This window comes from Bidens hawaiensis, unplaced genomic scaffold, assembly GCF_021521415.1.
Source record: "Bidens hawaiensis isolate Kalapana, Puna unplaced genomic scaffold, B.hawaiensis_p1.1 tig00029874_1, whole genome shotgun sequence".
NCBI classification, from domain to species: Eukaryota; Viridiplantae; Streptophyta; class Magnoliopsida; order Asterales; family Asteraceae; genus Bidens; species Bidens hawaiensis.
The window spans coordinates 90,402-117,208 of record NW_027494956.1 but is presented as its reverse complement, the minus strand read 5'-3'; the positions used below and the strand labels follow the sequence as shown (position 1 = coordinate 117,208).

Genomic DNA, 26,807 nt, shown 5'->3' with positions numbered 1-26,807 from the left:
ATAGTCAAAAACTCAATTTCAACCTCGTCCCTCAAATGTTCATTAATCGTTCTATCAATTTTTAAATTTGAGGACAATGTTAAGTATTCTTACATTGAGGACAATGTAAACCTCAAGTGTGGGGATGTGGGATATTTAAAATTGAGTTTTTGACTATTAAGCAATTTTAAAATTTCGTGGCTTAAGTGAGGCGGTTCTACTAACTATTATACAATTACACTTTTAACGTTTAAAATAATAGAAACAAAATTAAATTATGAAACTGAAATCACCTGATATCAACGTGACTGGAGAAGGACCTGTTGGCTCGTGACTCTCAAAAACACTCGTGTACTCTCATCTCATCCAATTACCAAACTGACAATCGAACCTGCAAAATCTCGAGATGTGTAGAAGCAAGCTTCTCACAAGTGTAAGACATAGGTCTTTTAAGAGTTATGAAAATGAATATTTTTTAATTTTATTAAAACAATTACATAGCCAAATTAATTCGTTTCATAATAAAATCTATTAAGTTAATTAAAAACGTTAAAAGACCTAACTCACTTTCGTAGGAATCACGATTTCATTTAGCGTATGCAACAACCCTGTAAACCCCCGGTAGCCTGGGAGGACGAGTGGGGTCTCGTGAGGGTTTATAGTGAACTACACCCACAAAGTTCCAAATACAACACAATATACAATAAATCAAAATACAACATATAATAACTCAAATAAAAACAAATTGGAAAGATACTTACAAACCCCAGGTTGCCTCCCGGTTAGTGCTGAATTGATGTCTACAGCTCGACAATACCTGAATTCCTCACGGTGGTCGAAGTGCACACTTACCCACCGAGTTTCCAATATGCGCTCGGTAGCTTACATGCCAAGTCCATAACCGTTTTACAATGATTGGCATGCTACTTGAATGATTATTGTGAGGCCGCTTCTTAATTATTTGCCCAATATCTTGCAAGCTTACTTTCTTTTCATTCTTTACCAAGCCTTCATCCCCACATTTGTTGTTTTGAATAATAAGTACTAGAGAAGGCATAGGATTCACATTGGCTACCTTGGGCTCTTCATACTCTGAAGGAGTTGTATCTTCTACTTGAATCACACTTTCACTTTCTTGCTTTGGAAGATCAACAACCTCATTCTCTTCATCACCATCAAACACAGTACCACTAGCAAACTCTTCTTGGTCTCGTTTGATTTCAGTATTGTCCTCAATATTCGGATTGAGCGAGGCCAAAATTCTTTCATGTCTTAGCTCATATTCCTTTTCTTCTTCCATCATCTGTCTCTTATGTTCCATTAACGTGTTAATGATGGTATCGAGCTTAGAGTGCAGAATATTTTGTTGGGCTTCATCAACCGACTGAGAATATTCATAATCATCTTCTTCATGAGAATATTAATAATCATCTTCTTCATAATCATCTCCTTCATGAGAATATTCATAATCATCCTCATCCTAGTATGGTTCAGTGTGTATAATCTCTTCATTAATTTGATTGGTCCACTTAGCCTCGAGAGATTTCCTTTGTTGTTCTAATTCCTTGTTATGCTCAACCATAATATTTATCAATTTTTCAAGTTTGGATTCCACCGTGTCTTGGGAACTTGAGGAATAGGGCATCTCCGGTTCGCAGTTGGCATAATACGGCTCTTGATCATATTGGTCATCCATGTCTGATTGATAATCTTCATCATAATTCGGTGACGTGTGTTGTTCAGAGTGTGAATAATATGACAAAATCTCTTTATCTTCATAGCATGTCATATATCTTCGCCCATGGCAACGCTCTTGCCGATTTTGTGCAACTACTGGGCAATCCCGATAGTGATACGGGTCTTCACAATAACAAAAATCACCATAATTGCTCATAGTGACAGTTGCGTGCTTGGGTTTCGGGATGGATTTTGGTTTTGACCCATAAGCGGTGACTGTCTGCCCGAGTGGCGGGTGTGTAAAAATCTGTTACCTGCACAAACAACACACCCCGCGTAAAATAGAAAAATAAAATAAAAACCAAAAATAAATTTAAAAATTACTAAACTAAACTAAACTAAAATAAAATAAACAAAGAAATCAAATAACACGAAAACACTAAGCGCACTAACTCCCCGGCAACGGCGTCATTTTGATGACCGTCGTTTGAGTCAATCAAAAACCTAATTATTCTAAATAGTTAGAGCAAGTAGGGTTCATATCACAAGGAGTATGTGGTCAATGTATTCGTGTAACAGATTTCTAATTATGAAGTGACTGATTTTTAGTGCTGATCACACAAGCAATTTTAGTAAATGTAGAGAACTAAGCAATGAACAAATAAACGAGTTGTAAGCAGTTAACAAAGCAAATCACACCCGGGAATTCAAGTAAGCAACCAACAGCATCTCATGCAACCTAACAGATTAATTATTAACTGTTAGCTACAGACTGATCAACTAGACAAAACCTTAGGCAACAATAATTGCTTTACACACGACACTAGTTATCAAACGGTCCCTGCCAGTGTGACTAAGTTAAGGGCAATTATATGCTTTGTCGTATTCAACCTAATCAAACAACCCTATGATCAATTATTATAGCAACTAGTAACTAATCGTTCAGATCAATGTAAACCTAAACCGATTGAACACACAGAAATACTAAACATCAATAATCATAGATTAACCATACACAATTATACATAAATGTTCTTAGTCACATGAGGAAACTGAAATTGTTACAAACTTTACATCCTAGGTATCATTCGGAGAAGACTAGCTGAGCATCGTCATCGATAGATCTTCAATTATGATGAGGAAGGCCATTAGGATTGATCAAGGTATGATTGGTAGCCCTGAAATTCACCCAAAATCGCCTAATAGCTGCTGCTGGTCGTCAATCTTGATTAGGGTTCGGAAAATAGAAGATATAGGTAAAAATCCGTTTTTTCACGTTTTTTAAGACCATCGCGTATCGCGATGGCCGTAGACCCTACCTGTCGCGTACCGGGATCAAAGAAAACCTCTTATTTGGATTCCTCTCGTCGAGAAACCCAAAATTCATATATTATAGGTCCCGTAACTCATTTTCTAGCTCAGGATATGCTCGTTTTACTTCATGGTCTCATTTTGTCAACCAATCTTGTTCAGTTTTAGCATCGGCTTATGATTTCTCATCCATGCTCTTCCCGAATCCTTGTAACACTTTCCAAGACATCAAATCATGCTTCGGTCTTCCCGAGATATCATTCCATGCTCGTACAGGTCTCCCATTTAGCATCTTTAACGATCAATTACCTGAAATACAAAAGCACGTATGAAGTACCAAAGTTCTAACAATATATTCAACAAAACTACATAATCAATACACTAATATATATACAAAATACCCGACCATCAATATATCAAAATGTTTTTCATTTATTCAAACGATTGTTCTTACAATAAAAGTAAAAAAACTAGATAATTTTTTAACCAAAAAAGACATAAAATATTCATAATAATACGTGAACCGAGAGGAAGGCTGAGTACCTTTGAAGAAGAATTACAAAGCAGCTCGACAACCTTTAAGATTTTTGAATTCCTCGATTATAGATTCCGAATCAAATGTTTTAGCAATTTCTATATCTATGTAAACCACCAAGCTATTCACGAGATACTCATCTGACATCTTATTGCGAAGGCGATTCTTGAATATTTTCATGGCTGAAAACCCCCTTCTCTGTTGTTGCAGTAGAAACTGGAAGTGTCAAGACTAGCCGAACCACTCTATCAACCAAATTGTACGTCTCACGTTATTGAGTTTCCACAAGACTTTTGCATAAATCAGAAATACTTGAACAACACTTAGATTAGTATTCTCTGACACTTCAAAATTAAAATTCTCCAACTGATATTGTAAAAAAATAATCTCCTGATCCGTATAATCTTCAAGATAATACTTCTTAACAAGAAGACAAATCTTATCAGCATCAATCTCTTTTGAAACCAAACTAAAACTAAGAGTTAACAACTCCGTCGCGTTCTCATCGAATATGCTATTCAACTCTTCTAGTTGTTTGTCCAATGTGGATGTAAAGAGATCTACTCGGTAATAATGTTCAAATGTAACATGAAGATCTATTTTACGAGGCCGATATCGAGTAGAAGTATATGGAGCATTCATATCCGGCATTTGTATTAGATACTTGGTAAAAAAAGGTAACTTGTGCAATAAAAGACTCCCATCCATTGTTTCTAAATTCATTTAGATTAGCCTTTGTTGAAGAAACTAACTCCGTAGCATTAAGAATATCTTGGGATTTTTTTTTGTAATGCTTGAGAAAGTGTTTTAGTTTTTCCCAATACCTCCTTCATTATGTGAGGAATAAACACAAATTCAAATGATTCCAAGTAATCGCAAGCTGTATCAGCATCTCCACGTTGAGAAAAAGTAGTATGAGATAAGTCTTAAGTTATTCCTTGGAGAACAGCTCGAGTGGCACCAAACATGTCAATCAAACTACAAACGGAGTTAAAATGAGAACCCCAACGTGTATCACCAGCTCTTCTCAATGTCCCAACTTGATTCAGTCCTGATCCCGATTTGATTTCACCCATTTCCAACAACATTTTAATCTCTTTTGCCTTTGCCTTTTATAAATCATCATGACGCTTACTAGAAGCACAAACCACATTAATTGTGAAGACTAGTTTATTAAAGAACTTGTGTACTGGAATAACTTCCCTTGTAGCACAAACCAAGGCAAGTTGTAACCTATGATCAAAGCACAAAAACGTAATAAGCATAAGAGTATTATAGTCAAACCGAAAAAGAAAGAGAAAAACAAACAAGTAATTAACCTGTGGGCAAAGCAGTGAACGTAATACGCGTAAGGACACTCATAACGAACAAGTGCCTGTAATCCTTTCTATTCCCCTCTCATATTGCTAGCACCATCATAACCTTGACCACGTATTTTTTTAACATCCAATTGATAATGCGAAAGTTGTTTCCACAAACTTGTTTTCAATGTTGCTGATAAAGTATTTGTAACATGAACCAAATCCAAGAACCTTTCTTGTATCATCCCTTTTGCATCAACAAATCTCAAAACTATGGCCATTTGTTCCTTTTTTGACTCATCTCGTGACTCATCAACCATTACACAAAAGAATGAATCCCCCACTTCACTACAAATATGCTTTCGAACTTTATTTGCAATAATGCTAAGAATTTCTTTTTGAATATCACTCGAAGTATACTTTGAATGATAAGGAGCATTCTCTAATATAACCTTGGAAACTTTATCATTATAAGAAGCTAGAAGTTTTAGCAATTCAATCAAGTTTCCTCGATTTTTAGATATAGAAGATTCATCATGTCCTCTTAAAGCAAAAGCTTGAAATGTCAACCAACAAACTAAATCAACAGTTGCTGTTAATCGTAAACTGTTCTTCACTATTTCCTCTTTAGTTTGCCTCACAAGCCGGGTGTCAATGTGTGCTTCTTGGTTTAACAAGTTTTCGGCGAATACCAAACAATTTCTATGTTGTGAAGTTTTAAGGTGGCTAAATAATGCACACTTTTTCCCGTTAACTTTATTCCATGTGTCAAATCCTTTAAGGGTAAATGAAATGTAACCATGGCTCACACTTGGCTTATCATTAAATAGATAACACAAAAAACAATAAGCACGGTGTGTTGTTGGAGAATACTCTAGCCAATTCGGGAACATTTTGAACCAAGCATATTGGAACCTACGAGTATGTCCCTTCGGATCATTGTTTTTGTACTCTTTAAGTTGTATTTGGTAAGGTCCTAAAGAAAGATAAGCCCGTCTTACTTGTGCCCTTAAATTTACCGGATGCTCCCACATTGGTTTCCGTTTAGCTGGGTCTCTTTTTAAATGGTTAGGATCCACTTCATTAGCATTTGATTGTGGTTGTGGAGCTTCCGAATCACCACGATTTTCTTGTTGATTTACTTGGTTAATATCCACTTCATTAGTATTTGATTGTGGTTGTTGTGGAGCTTCATAATTAACCGGCTCGCTAGTTGAAGATCTTTGTCGTTTACTCGTTTGTTCATCACCGCTTTTTTTGAAAAAAGAATATATAGTCTCTTGCTTTTTCATGATTGACCTAATTAAGAATATTCAATAGGGTGAGTTAAAGTAAACTTTCGCCATAGAATACCAATTACAAGCCTAGTTGATCAATTTCCCCAAATCCCCAACTCTACAATTACAAACCCTAAGTTTATAATCCTTAAACACTAATCAATATAAATCATACACTGTTTAACAATAACAAAAACATGAAGTAATACCTTGTTGACAAAGGCTGAGCGTCGGCGGTACGCGGTGGCGTGGACGGCGGACGGCAGACAGTGGTCACCTGTTGGCTGGTTGGTCTACGGTAGGAACAACAGGGGTGAGGGAATGAGAGGCTTATTTCCAAATTTCAAACCCTAATAAAAAAATAATCCCGGTCTTTTTTTTTTGTTTGTTTTGTTTTGTTTAAACAAGTTTGACTTTTACAAGTAGCCCCTTAATTTTGAGTTTTACACAAACGAAGCTTTTTTATTCGGTTACCATTTTATAACTTTTGTTTATAAAACTTGCGAGGTTTTATAAAAAAATTCAAACAATGGGGTCATATTTTAAAAAAAAATCAGTGGTGACCGCTAGCCTTTTGGAAAAATACGTTGGGGGTGACCGCGCTTAATACCTATAAAAAAATTTGGGAAAAATCAGGAAATTTACCCTACTAACGGAGAAAACGGCAGTGGCCGGGGCCACTCCGGGTCCCTTCATAGCTGTGCCCCAGATTAGTGCGACAGTCTCTCTCTCTCTCTTAAAAATCGATTTACCTGCAAATGTATTTACTCTGCAGATATGGTGGTATCAACGACCAGAGGGAAAGGTTTTCTGTGTCTGCGGTGTTGGTATAATGGAAGCCGGAAACCGACTTGTTCTTCTGGCGTCTAGTTGATGGTTGAAATTGAAGACGAAGTGAAGGGTGCGGTGGTGACTCATTGTTACCCTTTGTTTTTTTTCCGACTAGATTATGTTTCAGATCAACTACCTCTCTGCCGAAGATGTTGCGGCAGGATGTCAACTGAATAAGCTTGGGGTTTGGTTTATGAAGAATTAAGTTTTCCTATTGATGATAAACTTGGTGGTGGTGAATCTGGGGATAGCTTTTGAAAATTAAAATGAAAAGGTATATTTTTGTAAGGTTGGATAAAAATGTAAGTTAATTACACAATTGTTTCTGATGGGTTAAAATGATGAAAATGCCCTCATTTGCATTGCACATGAGGTCTCATGACTTAAATGAAAAACTTAACGACCAGTTAGTGTAAATGATGAAAAACGAGACATTTTGTCATTTAAATGACAACGAATGAAAGTATACTTTTTAAATAACTCAATCCATAAATTGACTACGTTTAAAGAACAAAATCTGTAATTTTGTCATATATGTTGTAGTTTAGAATCAATCAATAGAACAAACAAACCAGGTAATCTTGTATGCGACTATAAATGAAGAAATTGCAACCTAGATTATTCTCTAAATCATGAATCACTTTCAAACAAAAATATTTACAGGTTACACACAAATGATTTATCGAATGAGACAGGGAATTTTGTTTATTGAATTGTTGATTGTATCTGTGTGATCTCTCGTACCAGAGAGAGAACCGAACTGTTTTCTCTTACGTATCTATTCAATTGAGAGAGTCAGGCCAACCATGGAATAATTCATCGATGGTAATTTTCACCAAATAATTCCCATATGAGTTAAATAAATTAATTGAGCCCCTTCACATAGAACTCAAGCCCCAAGTACTTAAATAATAAACCCAATGTTATTGTAATGCCCAAAGAACATTTAGAATTAAATCGATCCCACACTCCTGCTTCACCTAACTCGTTTAATCTCTAACATTATTTCCTCAATCAACAAGTTAATCCAATAACTCTAAAACAACCAACCTAAAATTTATTAACACAAGAACATAGATCGTAGATTATATGATGATGGAGAGAATGGAAGCATTCTTATTCATATGAAGCGTGTTTCGTTCATACAACAATACCCATATACACGGTATATAATAATCAATGAAGTAAAGGTTACCAACTGAAATGCTGCTTTGATAAACCTATTTACTCAAACCTTTTTTTTTAAATAACACTTTATTATGAACGGACAAGGCTAGTCGAATCTAAAAACCAAGAAACTAACAAGACTATACGGAATTAGTACAATGAAAATGTATGCTAATTATTTAAATTAATGGAATGATCATGTTTCTACTATTCACCCAAAGATAGCCTCCAACACCTTAATGTCACCGATGATGGTTTGTAGTGTGAGCTCAATGTTGTTGAAAAAAACGTTACTCAAACTAATCATGTTATGTTTGGCTCTGTTTCTTGCCAGATCTTCGGGGCTCATATGCAATTTATATAGAAATGTCATTTCTTGCTAGTGAGAAACTGATTCAATTGAGTCTTTAACACATTCATGATGTAAGCTTTGCTTTTAAACGTTTGTTAACCTTTGCAACCGCCTATATATTGGCTCATGTCAATAATGTTTTTATCTATCTAAAATCCTTGTTCAAGGTTAAACACTCATTTTTCTATCTCCCGCTCTCAATGTGCCAATCGAATGATGACTTTTTGGTCATCTGAACAATCACCAATGCACTTTAATGTATTGTATAAATCACAAAAATTAGTCATCAGTGCTTTAATCAAGTGAAAGTGTGATCAAAGTTGTGATGGATCATTTAGCACCAAAATCCCATCATTTTGAAATTGTTGGAATGGTGACATTTTGGAATTGTTGAAGTTATGAAAACCGGAGTTTTGGTTATTATTTAATTGGCCATCTGACGGGTTATCGTTAACAATTGAGTAAATAGAAATTTTGTTATCCCTTGATACGAGCAGAAAAAACATTTGACAAGGAGTTTTTAATAAGTTAGGTAAGTTACAAAATTTAATAATATGTTGTATTTATAGTGGGTTGAATTGAATATATAGGAAAAGAAGAAAAATGACAAACTAACCGGTTCAGCTTATTTTCAAAAGTCATGTTTTGTTTTTCTAGCCATGTTTGATTTTATTTTTAAGAACTACCGGTTTCTTTTTTTTTAATGTAGATTTTTAAAAATGGATATATTTTAAACGGCGAGAAAATTAAAAAAGGAAAAAATTCGACTTGACAAGAAGCCAGAGTCATAACATACTGGTCTAAACCTGGATACACACAATATACCTTTTTCTTTTTAATTAGACCATTACTTGATTTATTCGTATTAAACGCAAAGTTGCAAAAGTCGTTAGGCGGACCCTAGGCGGCGACTGGGGAGTTAGGTGTACTTGGAGTACTCAAGAAGTACTCGGAGAGTACTCGGAAATGGTAAATATAAAGAAAATTAATTTTTGGATATTATATATATGTCAAATATCATAAGTTACTAATATTTATAACAAAATAAGTGAATATTAATATAAATAAGACAAATACATTTTTTAATAATAAATTATTCTAAAATTTGATAATTAATAGTTACAAAAAGTTATATTCTTTTTTCAATAATATAGAAATACGAATTATGTTTTATTTTTTAAGTCAAAGTCGGCCCAAGTTGACCGACTAGATGTGATTTTGGATGAGGTTGAGTATCGTTGATCGATTTCAGTAACTAGGCGGAGTTAAAGAAACTCGCATCGACGTTATACCTTGTAGCGAGTATTCGGGGAGTACTCGGCCTTATAGACATATTTTTACAACATTGATTACACGCTAATTTGTTATGTATCGTTTCGATTTTATCGGATGTGTGGAAGTGACTTCCCCATTTAGTTGAGAAACTTTTAGAACTAAAATTCAATAATTTTTTATGTTTTTACTTAAGGGGGTGTTTGGGATTCCTTATTTCCACCTCCTTATCACTTATTCTCATAAGTTATAAGTTACAAAAGTGTAACTTATAACCTAGTGTAACTTATAACCTATTTCCCTCACAACTTTCAATTTTGCCAAACACCTTATGACTTTTTTATAAAAGTTATAAGTCATAAGGAAGTAAAATAAACAATCCCAAACACCCCCTAAGATCTAAAAGTCTACAACCTCAAAACAAAGAGAGTCTATAAACTATAACTTAACCCAATGAAAGAAAATTAATTTAGCACCGAATATCTATAGTTGTATTACTATTCATCATTCGTCAATTCTCGGATTACTATTCATCAAACGAAAATGTATTTACATGTAAATGGCATTGGGTCGGGTTTGGTTCGGGTTTAGGTATTCCCAAACTCATACCCGGTTATGAAAGTCCGTCCCAAACTCATACCAAACCCGTCGGGTTTTAATCGGGTAATTACCCGTCGGGTTTCGGTTTTCACATCGGGTTTCGAGTTTCTTATCGGGTTTTGATAAAATACCCGTCGGGTATACCCGGCTCAAAACCCGCTAGGTTTCTACTGGTATATAATAAGCTATATCTAGTATATCGGGTATATTACCGGGTAAATGGGTTTATGTTATCGGGTAATCGGGTCGAGTAATCGGGTATATTAGAAATCTCAAACCCATCCCAAACCCGTCCCAAACCTTAATGGGTCAGGTATTACTCATCCCATTTATGTCGGGTTTCGGGTTTTTATATTGGGTTCGGGTTTCATTGTCATCCCTACATGTAACTATAATTACATTATATCAACAAGATTACTTTATAGGTTTGTATCCGGGATGCCAAGTTGACATGGTCGCGCACGCTATACATGGCATTTTGACGGCTAATGAAAATACAAGCATTTTTTGGTTTGTCTTTCATTTAATTGATAATATAAAGCTTTGTGATAGAAAGTGTGAATTGGGATGTATGAAAGGGGCAAATCGTAACACGTAAGTGCTTTGTAAGAGTAATAGAGTAGTTTTTCACATGTCACACTCATTAGAGAGGTGGATTCTCATCTCGCACTCACTGGAAAAATGGATTGAAATAGTTCTAAATGCTTTCACTCTAATTATTGGTTGTGTTCTGGCACCCCGTTTGAACTCCCTGTGTTTTAGTGTTTTGACCCATCTATGCAACTGCGGCCTTTTGAAGGAGCCATACCTAGTAAGTTGTAACCTATTTGTATAAATTATCAACAAAATCTTCTAAGGTTTATATAAGGTCTTTAGACCATCTTCAATAGGAGATTCTTTGATGTCTTTAAAAGAGAGAGAGTGACGGTGATATGAAAGAAAGAGGTGGTGATGTGGTGAAGAAAATGTATAAATAAAGGGTCCTCCTAACCACACCTCACACCCCACCAGACGCTGCGTTTAGCCCTTACCGTGGCGGTTTATTCGACGTGACTGATTTGACGACGTCGACGGATGATTTGATTGGTGAAGTTTGTCGTTGTCCTAAAACACGCCGCGTTTAGACCTTAATGTTGCATTTACAACCATCAACTATTTAGGTCGATTCCCAGACTTGTGGTGGTATACATTAGCTACATTACATACAAAGTTAAACATACAAAGTATACATTAGCTAGCATGCAAAACATAAATTATTTGCTACATTACATACAAAGTGTCCAAATTCCCAACTCAAGAAAATGTCTTGGATGTTTGACGGTTATTTTCCGAGCCCCGCCGAGGACAAACGACGAGGCAAGTATTCGGATTTGAATCTTGGGCCGCCGGAGTTTGTAGATTATGACGGGGGGGGGGGGGGGGGCGTTACCAAATTTGAACCAGGTATCGTCAAATGTTTATTTGGGTTACCCGTCGTCATTAATTTCTTAAATTAGATTTGTTAACAATATATTTTGTTAGGAATATTTTGTGCACGATCAACCGGATTGGTATTTGGCGCCTAGCAGCAGTTCGTACTTGTCACATCCTGAACATGATTACGGTCAGCCGTCATACCATTTATCAGGAGACCCGCATTACGTTGCCCAGCCTTCGTACCATTTTAATACCGAGGAGCCGTATTCATGTAGTCAACGTTCGTCTCCATTACCAGTAGGTGATGCGTATCGGTCACAACCAGAACCAGACCATATTCTTGAAACCCCCCAAGAGAATGTTGATGAAGATTACGGCAGACATAATTCTGACGACGTTGGTGATAATTACATTCGCGAGGCTAGGGTGTCATATAAAACGGATATCGTACGAGCCAATTTGTTTTGTTTAATAAAAATATTTTGTAATTAGTAGTTGGCTTGAACTTGTTTTAAATTTGACGTTATACTGTTTCAGTTATTTTCTTCCCGTGAGGAGCTGGAGGAGTGGGCGAAGAAAAGAGGTCGGGAGCATGGGTGTGTTGTTGTTGTCCAACGGTCTAGGCCAAGAGCAGTGGATCTTGGATGCAATCGCGGCGGCGAACCAAAACTCACCGCCACAATCAGGCGTACAGGTAGTATAAAGAAGGGCTGTCCGTTTAATCTAAAAGGATGGCACAACCGTGTTAGTAATTTTTGGAAGCTTGAGGTCGTAAACGAGACGCACAACCACGACCCGTTCGTCTTTAAGGAGGGTCACGCGTATCTAAGGAGAATGACCGACGAGATGGTTGATATGGTTGCGAGGTTACACGCGGATGGCTTGAAGACATCAAAAATAGGTCCACTGTTACGAAGACAGTTTCCCGAAGCCTGCGTTATTGATAAGGACATACACAATCTTATAGAGAGCTGGAGAAGAGAAAATACAGTTGGAGATACCCCAATGCAGGTTCACGTTTTTGAATTTGATTAGTTGCAATGGATGTTCAAAAAAATATATTAACGTCAAATAAAACCGATTGCAGGTATTTGAAAGCTTCCTGATTAATAACGGGTTCGTTTATCACACACGGGAGAACCCTGCCACAAACTGCGTAGAGGAAGTATTCTTTTGTCATGACAGGTCGCATAAAATGTGGCGTGCGTTCCCCCATTTGCTTCTGATTGACACCACTTACAACACAAATATGTACAAGTGGCCGTTTGTTCAGTTTATTGGCGTGACGTCGACGTCGTTCTGTATCGCGCACGCGGTGCTACTTAGGGAACGCCAGACGGATTTCACATGGGCCCTCGAGCACCTGAAAGGTATGCTCGAGGATTCTATTGAGCCGCGCGTCATAGTCACAGACTGAGACTCGGCCTGATGAATTCTTGTAAACAAGTATTCCCGAATGCTACCAGAAACCTGTGCCGGTGGCACATACGTGAGAATATAAAGAAAAAGTGGAAGGGTATCTATGACAGCGAGGCAAGAGAATATTTCGCTCTATTATGGACGGTCTTGTGTGAGTCTCCCACGTTCGATGAATACGAATATAACTGCTTAAAGTTGCAAGGAATGTTATTCAAAATTGGGAAAGAAAATATGTCGTTCGATTATTAATATACAATAAGTGTTAATCTAGTAGTACATTTGATAAGTTTAGTTTTGTTTCGTTTTCAAATGTATGGGAGTATATCCATGATAGCTGGCTCTCACGAGACAAGGAAAAGTTTGTATCTTGCTGGATGGCCGATCGGTTAAACTTCGGCGAGAGTACAACAAACCGAGTCGAGAGTCAGCACACGAACTTGAAAAGGCACCTTAACGGGGCCAACAACACCCTCCACGCACTTGCGGCTTATACCCTTGAGCTTATAGAAGCCCCGAAGATTGAAATCGGAGCAACATTTGAAAAATCTCGGATTACGTTGAAGAGAGACCATAACCTTCAGGTTTTTTACATTATAAAGTGCCGATCAAGGCTCTTACACTACTAGAAAAGGAGTAAAGAAAGCTTGACAAGATGATCGAGTCTGGACATACGTGCCGACACCAGTTGCGAACGTCTATGGGGTTGGGTGTGCTTGTGAGGTGGAGCGTCACCTTGATACATTGGTACCTATTCCACTAAAATCGATAGACCCGTTCTGGAGGAAGCTTGACTTCGATCCAGTGGTCCCGCAAGTAGAAGAAGAAGACTTCGAGGCAGAAATGGAAGAGCTTAAACAGACGGTTTTGATACGTAAAGATCGAAAACAGAAAAGAAGTCTTTTATCGAAGATTTGGTCTGTTCTTCCCGGCAACTCAAATAAAAAAGAGCCAGAGAAACGGGAGGACTCTCGCGGGCGCCCAAACCTAAACCAGCAAACAAAAAAGGTCGAGGCAGCCAGGCACAGCTCGTATATCCCTTTCTCGTACCCCACTTCGTCCTCACAGAACACTAACCAAACCCCCTCATCCTTGGAGCGTTAGCGGTCACAACCCCATTCACAGCTTAAGATGCCCCCTCCTAAACCTTCAAAACGGTCATCTAAGAAAAAGGAGACTGGAGCTGCCATAGGTTTTCCTTTAGTTGTTTATCCGGAAGATGTTGCAGCGGTAAATCGGTATAAGGGCCTTGTTCCAAGCTGGAGTTACCCTTACATCTCAAGGATCATAGACGTAAAGCCTGACGGTAACTGCGATTTTCGGGCAATTGCGGAGGGTTTAGGAATGGGTCAAAATTGTTAAAGGGAGGTTAGGGTTGCCATGAAGAATGAGATGGATAGGAACCCAGATTGGTGGAGGGAAAGATTAAATACGGAGCACCCGGAGTTTTTTGAGACGACCCGTAGCCGGTTATATTTTTTAGAAATGGTTCAAGATGCGCCCCGCAACCGTTAGTTTCAGTTACCCGCCCATGGATACGTCGTTGCTCAAGCATTTAATTGCGTTCTGATTCTCATGGAGCCGCATAGCAGCCAGACCTTTTTCCCAATGAGAGAGGGACCAGATCTGTTTCGTGGTCATCCGGTACTGGCCATTGCTAATGTTACAGATACTCATTGGCTATATATACAACCTGAAGGAGATTTCCCGGTGCCTTTGCCGGTTACTACTTGGGCGAGATTTGCAAAAGAAGAGGCTTACGGCTGGAGGGCCTTGTATGAAAATCGTATAAACGACTACCTTAGAATCATGTCAAGTTGGCGAGTCGAATGTGATACAGTTGATTTAACCGCTTGATTGAATATTTAAATCGATGTATCACAGCCACATATTATACGCACTGTGCGATTAAGTTAACATAAAAATATTTAATTTTATGTACTAATCGAATTTCATTAAATATGAAGAACAATCGAACACGATGACACGGTTGTCCAAAATAGCATCCACACGTCCACCATTAGTAGTCTTCGCACCCATTTTCTTGTAACATTCACACCTAGTTTATTTGAAAACGTTTCGTATTTGTTTCGGTAAAACTTGTTGAATGAGTTTGGGAGAGAGGTGTCATACGATTTTGTTTTTGGTGATATATGGTTTATGAGGTGGGGGTGGGGGGAGAGGTTGTTCAGATGCTTTAAATGTATTGGCTTTGTAAACTGGAAAAAAAAATCTCTATCTGCCACGTTAAGAGGTATACGTGACGGTTTTATCCCATTATTTTCCGACCTGTCATGTCGGTGCAGTACCAATAACCCTACGTATAGTCCTTGATGTGGCGTTAGTGTTCCACTATTTTTAACCTGTCAAATATTGTTTCCCCCTCTTTCAGTCTATATTTCTTGTTCAGCCGACCGATTCCCCTCTTCCCCGTATTATTCCATCTTCCGGCGACTGTTTGAGGGGTGTCTCAATCCAAGTCTAGTCAACAGTCCTCTGGGTCATCTTCGAAGCCTTCCCGTGCAGATGACCTTTGTGTGAGATGCCCATGTGGAGCCGCCACATGTTACCGGATATCCAGGACCGATGCAAACCCCGGTCGTCGATTCCTGTGCTGTGTAAGTCTTTAATTACTAACGAAGTAGGGTTTATGTCTGTTAATCTACGCTGATTCCTTTAATTTGGCTTAGGTCAAATTTAGGTGTTAGTGTTCTTAGTCTGTTAATCGAATTAGGGGTTTTTGTTTGTTGATATATTAAGTCCATTATAGAAGAGGAGTTGTGGATGGCTAAAATGGGCCGATGATCCCACATGCCCTAGTTGTGAAAAGGTAATTCAAGCAATGGTGAATATGATGAACAAGAAAGACGAGTTTGCAAGAATGAAAACCAAAGAAGTAACAAGGTTGAAAATGTTGCTAGCTATTAGTTAGTTTTTGTTCTTTGTTTATGTTTGTGTTTATTGACTAGCTGATAACATCGTATTTGTAGTATGGGATATTGTAATCTTTGTTGTTGTTGTTTAATGTTTAGAGTTTCATGTTTCATCTATTTACTTTCCACATTATCAGTCATGTTGCAGCCATGATGAAAATGATAAGGATCAAATTGAGAATGTTGAGAATGTTGTGAATATAGTTCAGTTTGACAATGAAGCAAGTCAAATGGAAGAGAAAGAATGTCAATTGGGAGAAGATGAGTTGATTGCTTATTTGGTGCAAGCGGATGAATTATTTAGACCAAGTGAGGAGCATGAAATAGATCCAGGTGATGATTATGACCCTGAGGTTTTGAAAGCAGCTTTCGACTACACCGGTGAGCCGGAGGAAGATTACTATCATGATCCATATGAAAATGATCCGGTGTGGGATTCTGAACGGTCAAACGATGATTGTCATTGGAAGTAGTATTGTACTTGGTTTGTGATGCTTTATGTACTGTAATGTGTTACTTAAATTCTGCATGATTAAATGTGTTGTAATGTTTGTATTATTTTCTATGTATCGTATTTATATGAAAATAATCATTAACCGTTTGCAAACAGGGTATAGTGAAACGAAGTGGCCGTGAGAAAAAAAGGAATTTATAATTTATAATTAATAATGATTTTTTGTCTTTTAATCCACGTGATGAATGTCATTGTGTAATCATCTCTAAGTTGAATCTATTGCGTTGATGAAAATAAGGATGGATGTTGTTGCTACAGAGGTCATTTATAACTATCCACTATGGTGATCATTTATCACAACCGGTTGCAAGGTGGTATATAATGACAAAAAAATATTTTAATTATATAATTGAAAATTCTTTTTTGTCCCCAACCGGTTGCAACCTAGGTTGTTCTAGCAACCCAAGTTTGCAACCAAACTTTTATATCAACTTGGTTTTTCCATGAAAATTACAACTTTTAACCTTTTCAAAAAAAAATGTAACAACATGGTTTATTTACAAAAAATATTTAACATTTTAATATAAATTTGATAAAAAAATGAAGCATATTTTTTTTTAATAAAATATTGGTTTGGATTGGGTTGTGATAGTGAGTGAAATATTAGATTGGGTTGGGTTGTATAGGTTGAAGAGAGATAAATAAGTTTTTTTAATAAATTGTTGGGTTGGTTTGGGTTGTGATAGTGGATAGTCGACCATTCTCGTTCGTGAACTTTTTAGTAGTTTGGTTGGCACATGTACTTATATAAAAATCAAAAATTATTGTTTGGCAATAATTTTTTATATTTCACCTATAAATTGATATTTTGTCTATAATTTATAATATTTAACATTTCTAAAAAACTTGAGTATACAGTTTTGTTTTATATTTCTTATATGAGATAAAAACTAATCATATTATATATAGGTATAATAAAAAATAATTAGTTGGGTTGGTTTGTGAATGAGTATGAAAATTTGAGTACCTGGTAACATATACCCGATTAGTTGGGTTGGTTTGGGATAGACTTTCATAACCGGGTATGGGTTTGGGAATACCAAAACCCGACCCATTGCCAATCCTAACTTGGGTTTTAAATTGTTAACCGCCACGGTAATATCTTCAAGGACCGTATAATGGTAACGTTGATCTCTAGAAACTGTGATAAGCCTGTAAAAGCCTTTGCATGCAATATTGTCGGCCTTTACCTCTGCGTAAAGCTCTTACCTTTGCGTATATTGATTGCCTAAATATCTGTAACCGGTGCATTAAGAACTTCACGTCCCGTTTTTAGGTAAGGGGCAAATCTACAAACTCTGAAAAGCCTGTAACTCAGCTATTCACTTTGAAGAGAAACCCTGTGTTTGCACGTGGAAAATAATGTAGGTCTTAACCGTCCTGTTTAGAGATAAACGCGGGGTGAAATAATAATAAAATTTTTGACCCCTATAAAAAGTTTCAAAGAAAGATATTTTTCTAAAGTGGTAGTTCAGATTTGATGACAGTGGAGACGATATAGGTTGTCGAGTTCTGTCTTTAAAAATATGTATGACAACATATTATTTCGAATATGATATTTGTTGGGTATTTTTAACCGTATTTTTATCGATATCGTTCATTGTTAATGCGATATATATATACATTGTATTCCAATAATAAATGCCGATAAACATGACCTCGTTTGAAGATGCCACTTTTACGTAATATATAACGATGCTGTAATCTAAAGAATACTCCCATTAGCAAACTTTGAGTAGTTTGTTTCACTATGTGAATAAAAAAATTAAAAAAACAATGAAATTGAAGCAAACGGGTAGGTGGTGCAAACTAGTTTTCAAACAAACTAAACATTGAGATATACATTGCTGTAACAAAATAGCATCTACACATGAAGGAGACAAACAACAATTGCTTAAATTTCGAAATCCGCCTGCAAATTTCTTGTCAACAGGTAATGGTAATATCAGACACCAGTCTTGACTCATAACTGACCTTGGATGTTAGATACCCTCATTTGATTTCCTTTTTGGGTTTTTGAGGCAATTTTGTGAATTATAAAGGGGGCCATCTAGGCATCTTCATCCCCTAGTTTTATATTAATATTAATAAAGACTCCAAAATAGCATCTACACAGCTACCGATATCTGCTGGACACCCGGCGTAAAGTTGACCGACGAGACCGTATTTTATATTAATGATAATGTACTCCAAAATAGCATCCACACATCCACAATTTTATCGTTTATTTCACGCCGAAATTTCTGTGGCTGCGTAGAAGCTATTTTCGGGCTACATTGTTATTATTTTGCAGGGTAATATATTGTTGAATGGGTGGAGTGGTGTTGAGGACTAACAATTTATTGTGGTATTGAGCCATAGATTATTGGTTGTTATATAATTGGTCTCTGAGTCCCTAATCCGCCACGTTAAGGCCTTAACGTGAAGTATGAGGGTAACTCGATATCGACAAAGTCTGAAAAGGCTGCAGCAGGAGCGTGTTACCGGCAGCGGTAAGCTATTAACGCGGAGTTTAACGCTTACTCTAATATTGAATAGAACGGGCTCAGCAAAAACATTTGTTTTAAATTTCTAAATGATTACATTAGAAAATACTATTGTTAAAAATTTATATATCATAACGGCATGAAAAAAACATCATAATCGTTGCTTAAAATTTACAAACGATTACAATAGAAAAAACTAGTAAAACAAGATATTAAAACATATTGTAGTTTAAAATAGCATCTACGCAGCCTTGTCCCGCCACTTTCTTTCCTTGATAATCTAATGGCACGTCATTTACAGGGTCGTGGCAATGCACTCTCTCTTTTCTTCTTTTCTTGTTGTTCTTCCAACAACTTAATGCCAACACCCCACTGTTAATCTTAATGACAGCTTCTATCCCAAAGAAGAATAACTAGACCAAAATAACATCTACTCGGCCAACGTTCTCTCTTTCTGTTGACACTTATTTTCCTCTTAATCATTGAAATTAGAGTTGGGGTCATCATAATAATTATCTATGTGTTGGATGGATAGAGGCATAGTGAGGTTTCGGGCTTAATTTATAATGAATTTTTTTGAAATAAAGGCGCGTATAGTCCTCAAAGCGGCGTATTAAGATAACAAAGTATATATAAAATCTGCCAACATGTAGTCACCTGTCGTCCTAAACCGTCGGGTTTCGTACCTAACGTGACGTATACAACCTCCAAATTTTGTCTACAAAAGCCTCTCCGAATTACCATTCGTTCAACCACACCCTCATTTATGTTTTCAATGCCTTTCACATTGTTTCATGGGGTCGGTTACTATTAAAACTTATTGTTGGTTGTGTAGATGTTATTTTGGAGTGACATGCAGGGGTGGGGTTGTCGTTGCCTGATCGGAATGTTAGGTTTCCCTCGTCATAAATCTCAACAGCGCCGTTTACAGGCACTGTGACCGCCATTAAATGATGGAGGGAAGAGTTTGGGCATTTCTACAGACGGGTTCCAATGAACATCTAAAAGAACCACCCGAGAAGCGCCATAAAGATGAGTGAATTCCTTTAAAAGAACATTTTCGTATATGTCAACAACATCTATAAATGTAATATTATGTTGTGTAAATGCTATTATTTGAATGTAATATTTGTATTGTGTTGTAAATTAAGAGTGTTCATAAGGTCCTGTACCTTTATAACTGAGAGTTGATGACAGTGAAGACGATGATGGTTGTCGTGAAGAAAGGCTCCAAAATAACATCTACACAGCCACCAATATCCGCTGGACCAACGGAGCTATATTGAGCAACGAAACCATATTCTGTATTATTTTTGGCATGGTATTATGTCTAGGATAAGGAATTAAATCGTGTTGTATGGGTGTGGTGATGTATGGGATTGACTAGTTTTGCACCTAGCTTGTAGTTTATTAAATGCTTTATAGATGGTTTCTATCGGCCTTTACCTCTGCGTTAAGATCTCACCTCGGCGTATATGGGTAACATGGAAATCTACAAAGTGTCGGAAGTGTATTCAACCTCTCTGCAAAGCATGCAAAAAATTAAAGTCGGTCTTACTGCTACGTTGAGGCATTACCGCGGCGTATATGGCCTGACAAGCCTGAAAAGCCTGTAACAACTATGACAACTGAAGCAACTTATAAAGTGTCTGCAAAGCATGCAAAAATAATGTCGGTGTTAACCTCTGCGTTAAGTCACAACCGCGACGTATAACGATATCATCGATAACACTTACCGTCCCTTAAAGACCTTAACGCGCCGACTAACTTTTGGCTATAAAAACTACTACCATCAACCATTTACACAAACACTTTAGTCTACCATATCCCCCTAAAAAATGTTTCTTACCAACGATATTTCCTTCTCGACCTACAATTTATTCAAAAATCATCGACCCTGTTTAAATTATTCAAGCCAATATGCTTAAAACCATAAAGTGGTTGTGTAGACGCTATTTTGTGGTGACATGTAGTTGTAGGGGTAGCCGTGGTAAGGTGAAACTCTTAATTAGTCCACCTTCATATATCCCATCAGTGCCGATTACAGGCACATTAAACTCCATTCTACCTTGGAGCGGGGAAAACCACGCACGGACCAGCTCAAACTACCTACTACTTCACAAAGATGGACCGATGCTTTTAATGAATTCGGTGTCACCTCAAAAATACAAGCATGAAGTGATCTCACATGGAATTCTACCATCTTACAAGTGGGATATTGTTGGGTGATTTCTTTTATAAAACACGCAACGACGTACGGATTGCAATGTTATGACATAATTCTATTTGATAAGATGATATCATTGTGCCATATAGTTGTCGTGTATGTGTTATTTTGTAATTCTATTTCATCCCCTCGTTTTATATTTATTTTAACATATAATTATTAACATTGTGTATATAGGTCACGTGGAAAATTGTGTATAAAACCCCGAACCCCCTATCACAAGAAACCAAACAGTTCTAACATATTTTCAATAGTATCGGTTTGTAATTGGATCCTTTTATTTGAAATCATGGACTTGATATAAAAAAAATAAAAAAAACAAAAAAGAAATACAACTTGTATTAATTAATTTAAGACAAACGTTATATCATACGATATATATATATATATATATAATTAATATAAGCATATTTTATAAAAATGTTCACGATGAATATACATGAATTAGAAGTGTCATTTTTTAATAAAGCAAAGTTTATTATTAACATATAATTATATTACATGTGTATATATATATATATAGACACACACATAAACGAAAAATTCTAATGAGATTTATAGACAAGAAAACATAACTTATGGATGTTGGTTGGATGAAAATATCATTTATATTTAATTTTTGTTATGAGATATTTATTTCATTATTAAAAAGATTATAACAATGAAAAAGAAATAAAAAACCCAGAAGTCGATTATCACTTAATTGCTCTTAAACCCTAACCATAAAAATCTTTCAATCCAATCTATGTTCGTTCAATTAAGTTTAGGGTTATTGTAGGATAGGTTAGAGCGACCAGAAGGAATGAATCAATTACCATAAACTGAGACCAGAAGATATTAAAATCGTTCAATCTATGTTAGTTCAATCTATGTTCGTTCAATTAAGTTTAGGGTTACTCATATACGCAATAAGCATAATATTGATTATGGTTTGCAAAATTCGATTGTCGGTATGGCCGAATTAGGAATGTATGTTATGATGAATGATTTGATTCCAAAACTGAGGCGAGAATTAAGGTCCAAGATATCAAAACAGGTCGCGGGTTGTCAAATGGATACGGGTAAACGGGTAAGGGTTTATGGATCAAAAGGCATAATATAGCAGTTTGGTCCATTGAATATAGAGATGGAAGTAAATTCGGGTAGTAGTTTATGTTTTGGTCAAAAATGCCAAGATTTAAAAGTTTATAAATTTGTTTTATATAATTAATTAAATAAATAGTTAATTTACTCGATAAACGCGGTTTTTCATTGATTAAATTCTCTAAGAAAATCAAAATGGGTCGGGTTACGGATACAATCTTAATTGGAATTTTCAAGTTGTTACAATAATATCTTCTCATTTCCGATATAAAATAATTATATACAAAGTATACTAATATTACAAACAATGAATATGACCTTGTTTCAAACGTTTCGTCTTTTACGTAATATACAATGATAATGTAATCTTCAAAATGTGAAATATAATAATAGTCTTACCCAAGTTACGATTACATTAAAACGAACGAGCGACTAATTACAAACTAGTCCTAAGATTTTTAAAATAGCATCTATACAACAAGAGCATTTACGACAATTGCTTCAATTGTCAAAATCCGCCTGCAACCTTTTGTTCACGATTAATAGTAATGACGCACACCAGTCATTACTCCTAGCTGACCGAATTCAAAAATCCCTTAAACCTTTTGGGATTTTCTGGACTGTTGGGATTCATGAAGGGGGGCCTCTAGACACGTTCATCCCCCTCGTTTTATATTGATTTTAATAATGACTACAAAATAACATCTAGACAGCCACCAATATCCGCTCGACCAACCACGTTAAACTGACCGAAGAGTCTGTATTCTATATTAATAATAATGGACTCCAAAATAGCATTCACACAACCACAATTATCTTCTTAATTTCAGACCGAATTTATCGTGGCTGTGTAGATGCTATTTTCGGGCTCCATCGTTATTAGTTTCCAGGGTATTATATTGATGAGCGGACTTAAATCGTAGATCGATGAGACCGTTTTCTATACTAATAATAATGGACCCCAAAATAGCATTCACACAGCCACAACTTTCTTGTTTATTTCAAACCGAAATTTTCATGGCTGTGTAGATGCTATTTTCGGGCTCCATTGTATTATTTTCCAAAGTATTACGGTTACGTATGGGTGGGTGGGGGATTAACAATTTTTTGTTGTATGGAGCCTATAGATATCGGGTGTTTATATAGTGGTTTCTGTGGTCTTCTACACGCCGCGGTTCGACCTTAACGGTGCTTTATGAAGGTTACTCGAAATCCCAAAAAGCTGTAAAAGACTTCAACCACTGCAAGAGGAGCGTGTTAACCGCCACGGTAAGCGTTTACCGCGGCTAGGATGATGATGTTGATAATGAAATTGTTCGTTTATTTGTTCTAAGGAATATAAATGTTTTTTTAAATGATTTTTATATTAAATATATATTGTTTATTTTTAATTAAAGAAATTATTCTAACCTATTATAAACACTTTTTTTAAAATATACAGAACAATTATTAATAAAAATATTTAAAACTTATTTTTAAATTGGTGGAAAATAGAGATATTAGTTTTATAATAAAAATTGGGTTTGTTGGACTAATTTGTATGTGAATGAAATTAGTCTAACAAATTATAATAATAATTGTGGTAGATGATATGATGACAAAGGTTGCATAAATAATGTCGGTCATTCTCAATTGTGGTGGATGATATGATGATGATGATGTTATGATGATGATGATATGATGAAAATATGATAATGATATCATGATGATGATGATATGATGATGATGATGTTATGATGATGATGATGATGTTATGGTGATGATGATGATGTTATGATGATGATGATGATATGATGCAAATATGATAATGATATCATGATGATAATGATATGATGATGACGATGATGTTATGATGATGATGATGATATGATGAAAATATGATAATGATATCTTGATGATGATGTTATGATGATGATGATGTTATGATGATGATGATAATATGATGAAAATATGATAATGATATCATGATGATGATGATGTTATGATGATGATATGATGATGATGATGATATGATGAAAATATGATAATGATATCATGATGATGATGATGATATGATGAAAATATGATAATAATAATAATAATAATATGATGATATGATGATGATGATGATGATGTTATGATGATGATGATATGATGCAAATATGATAATGATATCATGATGATGATGATGATGATGATGATGATGATGAGGATATGATGAAAATATGATAATGATATCATGATGATGATGTTATGATGATGATGATATGATGAAAATATGATAATGATATCATGATGATGATGATATGATGAAAATATGATGATGTTATGATGATGATGATGATATGATGAAAATATGATATGATGAAAATATGATAATGATATCATGATGATGATGATATGATGATGATGATGATGATGATGTTATGATGATGATGATGATGATGATGTTATGATGATGATGATGATGATATGATGAAAATATGATATGATGAAAATATGATAATGATATCATGTTAATGATGATATGATGATGATGATGATGTTATGATGATGATGATGATATGATGCAAATATGATAATGATATCATGATGATGATGATATGATGATGATGATGATGTTATGATGATGACGATGTTATGATGATGATGATGATGATGATGATGATGTTACAAACGATGGTAGCATTCCATGTGAGATCACTACATGGTTGTATTTTAAAGGTGGCACCGAATTCATTAAGAGCCACGGTACACCCTCGTTAAGTAGTAGACAGTTTGAGGTGGTCAGTGAGCGGTGTTCCCCTCTCCGGGGTTGAATGGAGTTCACTATGCCTGCAATCGGACCGGATGGGATTTATTATGGTTAATATAATTATATTTACTCATTATTCATATTTAGTCGGGTTAAACGGTATTTACATAGTCGGGTGTTAGTGAAATAATTCATATTTAGTCATTATTGTTTATATTTAGTCAGGTTAACGGTATTTACAAAGTCGGGTTTTAGTGAAATAATTCATATTTAGTCATTATTATTAATATGATTAATTGTGGCTTAAAAGAAATAAAAACATAACTTTCCAACAAAAACGTGGTGTACAGGGGTCGAACCCGCGACCTCTACCCACAAAGCATCAAGTGTTAACCAGCAGGCCATAAGGCGACGTGCATAAGCAATCTGTTTCTATAATTAATATACAAAGGAAGTTCATCTCAAAATTTGTTTCATATATGTGACAGTGAACCGATATAAATTTTGAGAGTGAACCCATATACAATCGGGAATACTGGTTTGCTGGTAATACTCCTCCTTTTAATCCAGCCGACACTGCTGTCAACCCGGGTTCGACTCTTATCTGCAGCGCTTTATTTTTTTATTTCCAGTTTTTTCCTTTTTTTTTACCAAGCAAGTTAGGTTATTTATTTTTACCCAGCAATAACAAACAAAAACATCACACAACTTCCCTTCCCCACCACAACTGTAGGTCAAACCCTAACCCCCCACCACCGCCGACCGTCTCTCTTTCAGCCACACCGTCAGTAGCCTTCCTTTCCATCCCTATTATCCATCTCTCCTTCACTCCAGTCTTCACCAACAAGGTATGTTTTAATGTTTTGGTTCAATTATTAATTTTTTTCTTACTAAATTACAATTAGTAATAATGATTATGTTGAAGTTTGTTAAATGATTATGTTGAAGTTTGTATGGGTTTACTCTCGTATATATTAGAGTATTTAATCGGGTTAGGGTTTGATAATCAAGTTATATAGGTTTACTTGAGCGGGTTATTTAACGGTTTGGTAATCAGGTTATATAGGTTTGATAATCATGACTGTGTTGACCTTGTTAGACGACTCAACTCGGGGTGTTCAAGACCCGGTTTTGACAGTTTTCGGGTCAAACCGAAGCCAAACGGTTTGGCATTAACCAAAACTAATAATCGAACAGTTGAGATTTAAAACCGAACCAAACCGAACCATTATTAACGGTTTGGTTTCGGTTTGGTTTCATGGTTTGGGGTTTATACAATGCACCTTTTTTTAATAAACTTAAAGAAATACAATATATTATGAAATATTAACAGTTAATATATACGATTAAATCTTTCATCCGGTACGGTTTTATACCGTCGGCTTGAAAATTTGAAACAAAAATCTTATTTGTTTCAAATATCCATCTACAGTTGTGTTTATTGAGAAAACTAAAATGTGGCTTTTAATATATATATGATAAACAGATGGACATCGTAGAGGAAGACATCATCTACCAGCAGGATGAGGAGGAGGAGGCTGAGCAGCGGCCAAGACGGAGACGGCAGAGAGAACAGCCGCCAAAACCTATTGAAGGGGATGATGTGTTGGTGAATTACCCACACACCCAGTTTGTTCTCGGGACACTCGAACACGACCTGTACATCCAGCTCTGATTGATGAACCCTATGCCGAAT

The 26,807-nt window shown here is 36.0% G+C and overlaps 1 protein-coding gene across 2 annotated transcripts; it reads right to left on the bottom strand.

Moving 5' to 3' along the window:
• Positions 1 to 4,338: 4,338 nt before the first annotated feature.
• LOC143579579 (uncharacterized) lies at positions 4,339 to 6,750 on the bottom strand. Of its 2 annotated transcripts, none has more exons than XR_013143490.1 (2): positions 4,822 to 6,282; positions 4,339 to 4,735 (listed from the first exon to the last, which is right to left on the bottom strand). XR_013143490.1 is itself a non-coding variant. In XM_077062837.1 (2 exons), exon 2 carries the CDS (start codon positions 6,093 to 6,095, stop codon positions 4,890 to 4,892), a length of 1,206 nt encoding a protein of 401 aa, XP_076918952.1. In that variant the 5' UTR covers positions 6,096 to 6,198; positions 6,290 to 6,750; the 3' UTR covers positions 4,339 to 4,889. The 2 variants fall into 2 exon arrangements, 1 of the variants encoding a protein (XP_076918952.1); XM_077062837.1 differs by adding an exon at positions 6,290 to 6,750 and having other exon boundaries at positions 4,339 to 6,198.
• Between the last annotated feature and the right edge of the window lie 20,057 nt (positions 6,751 to 26,807).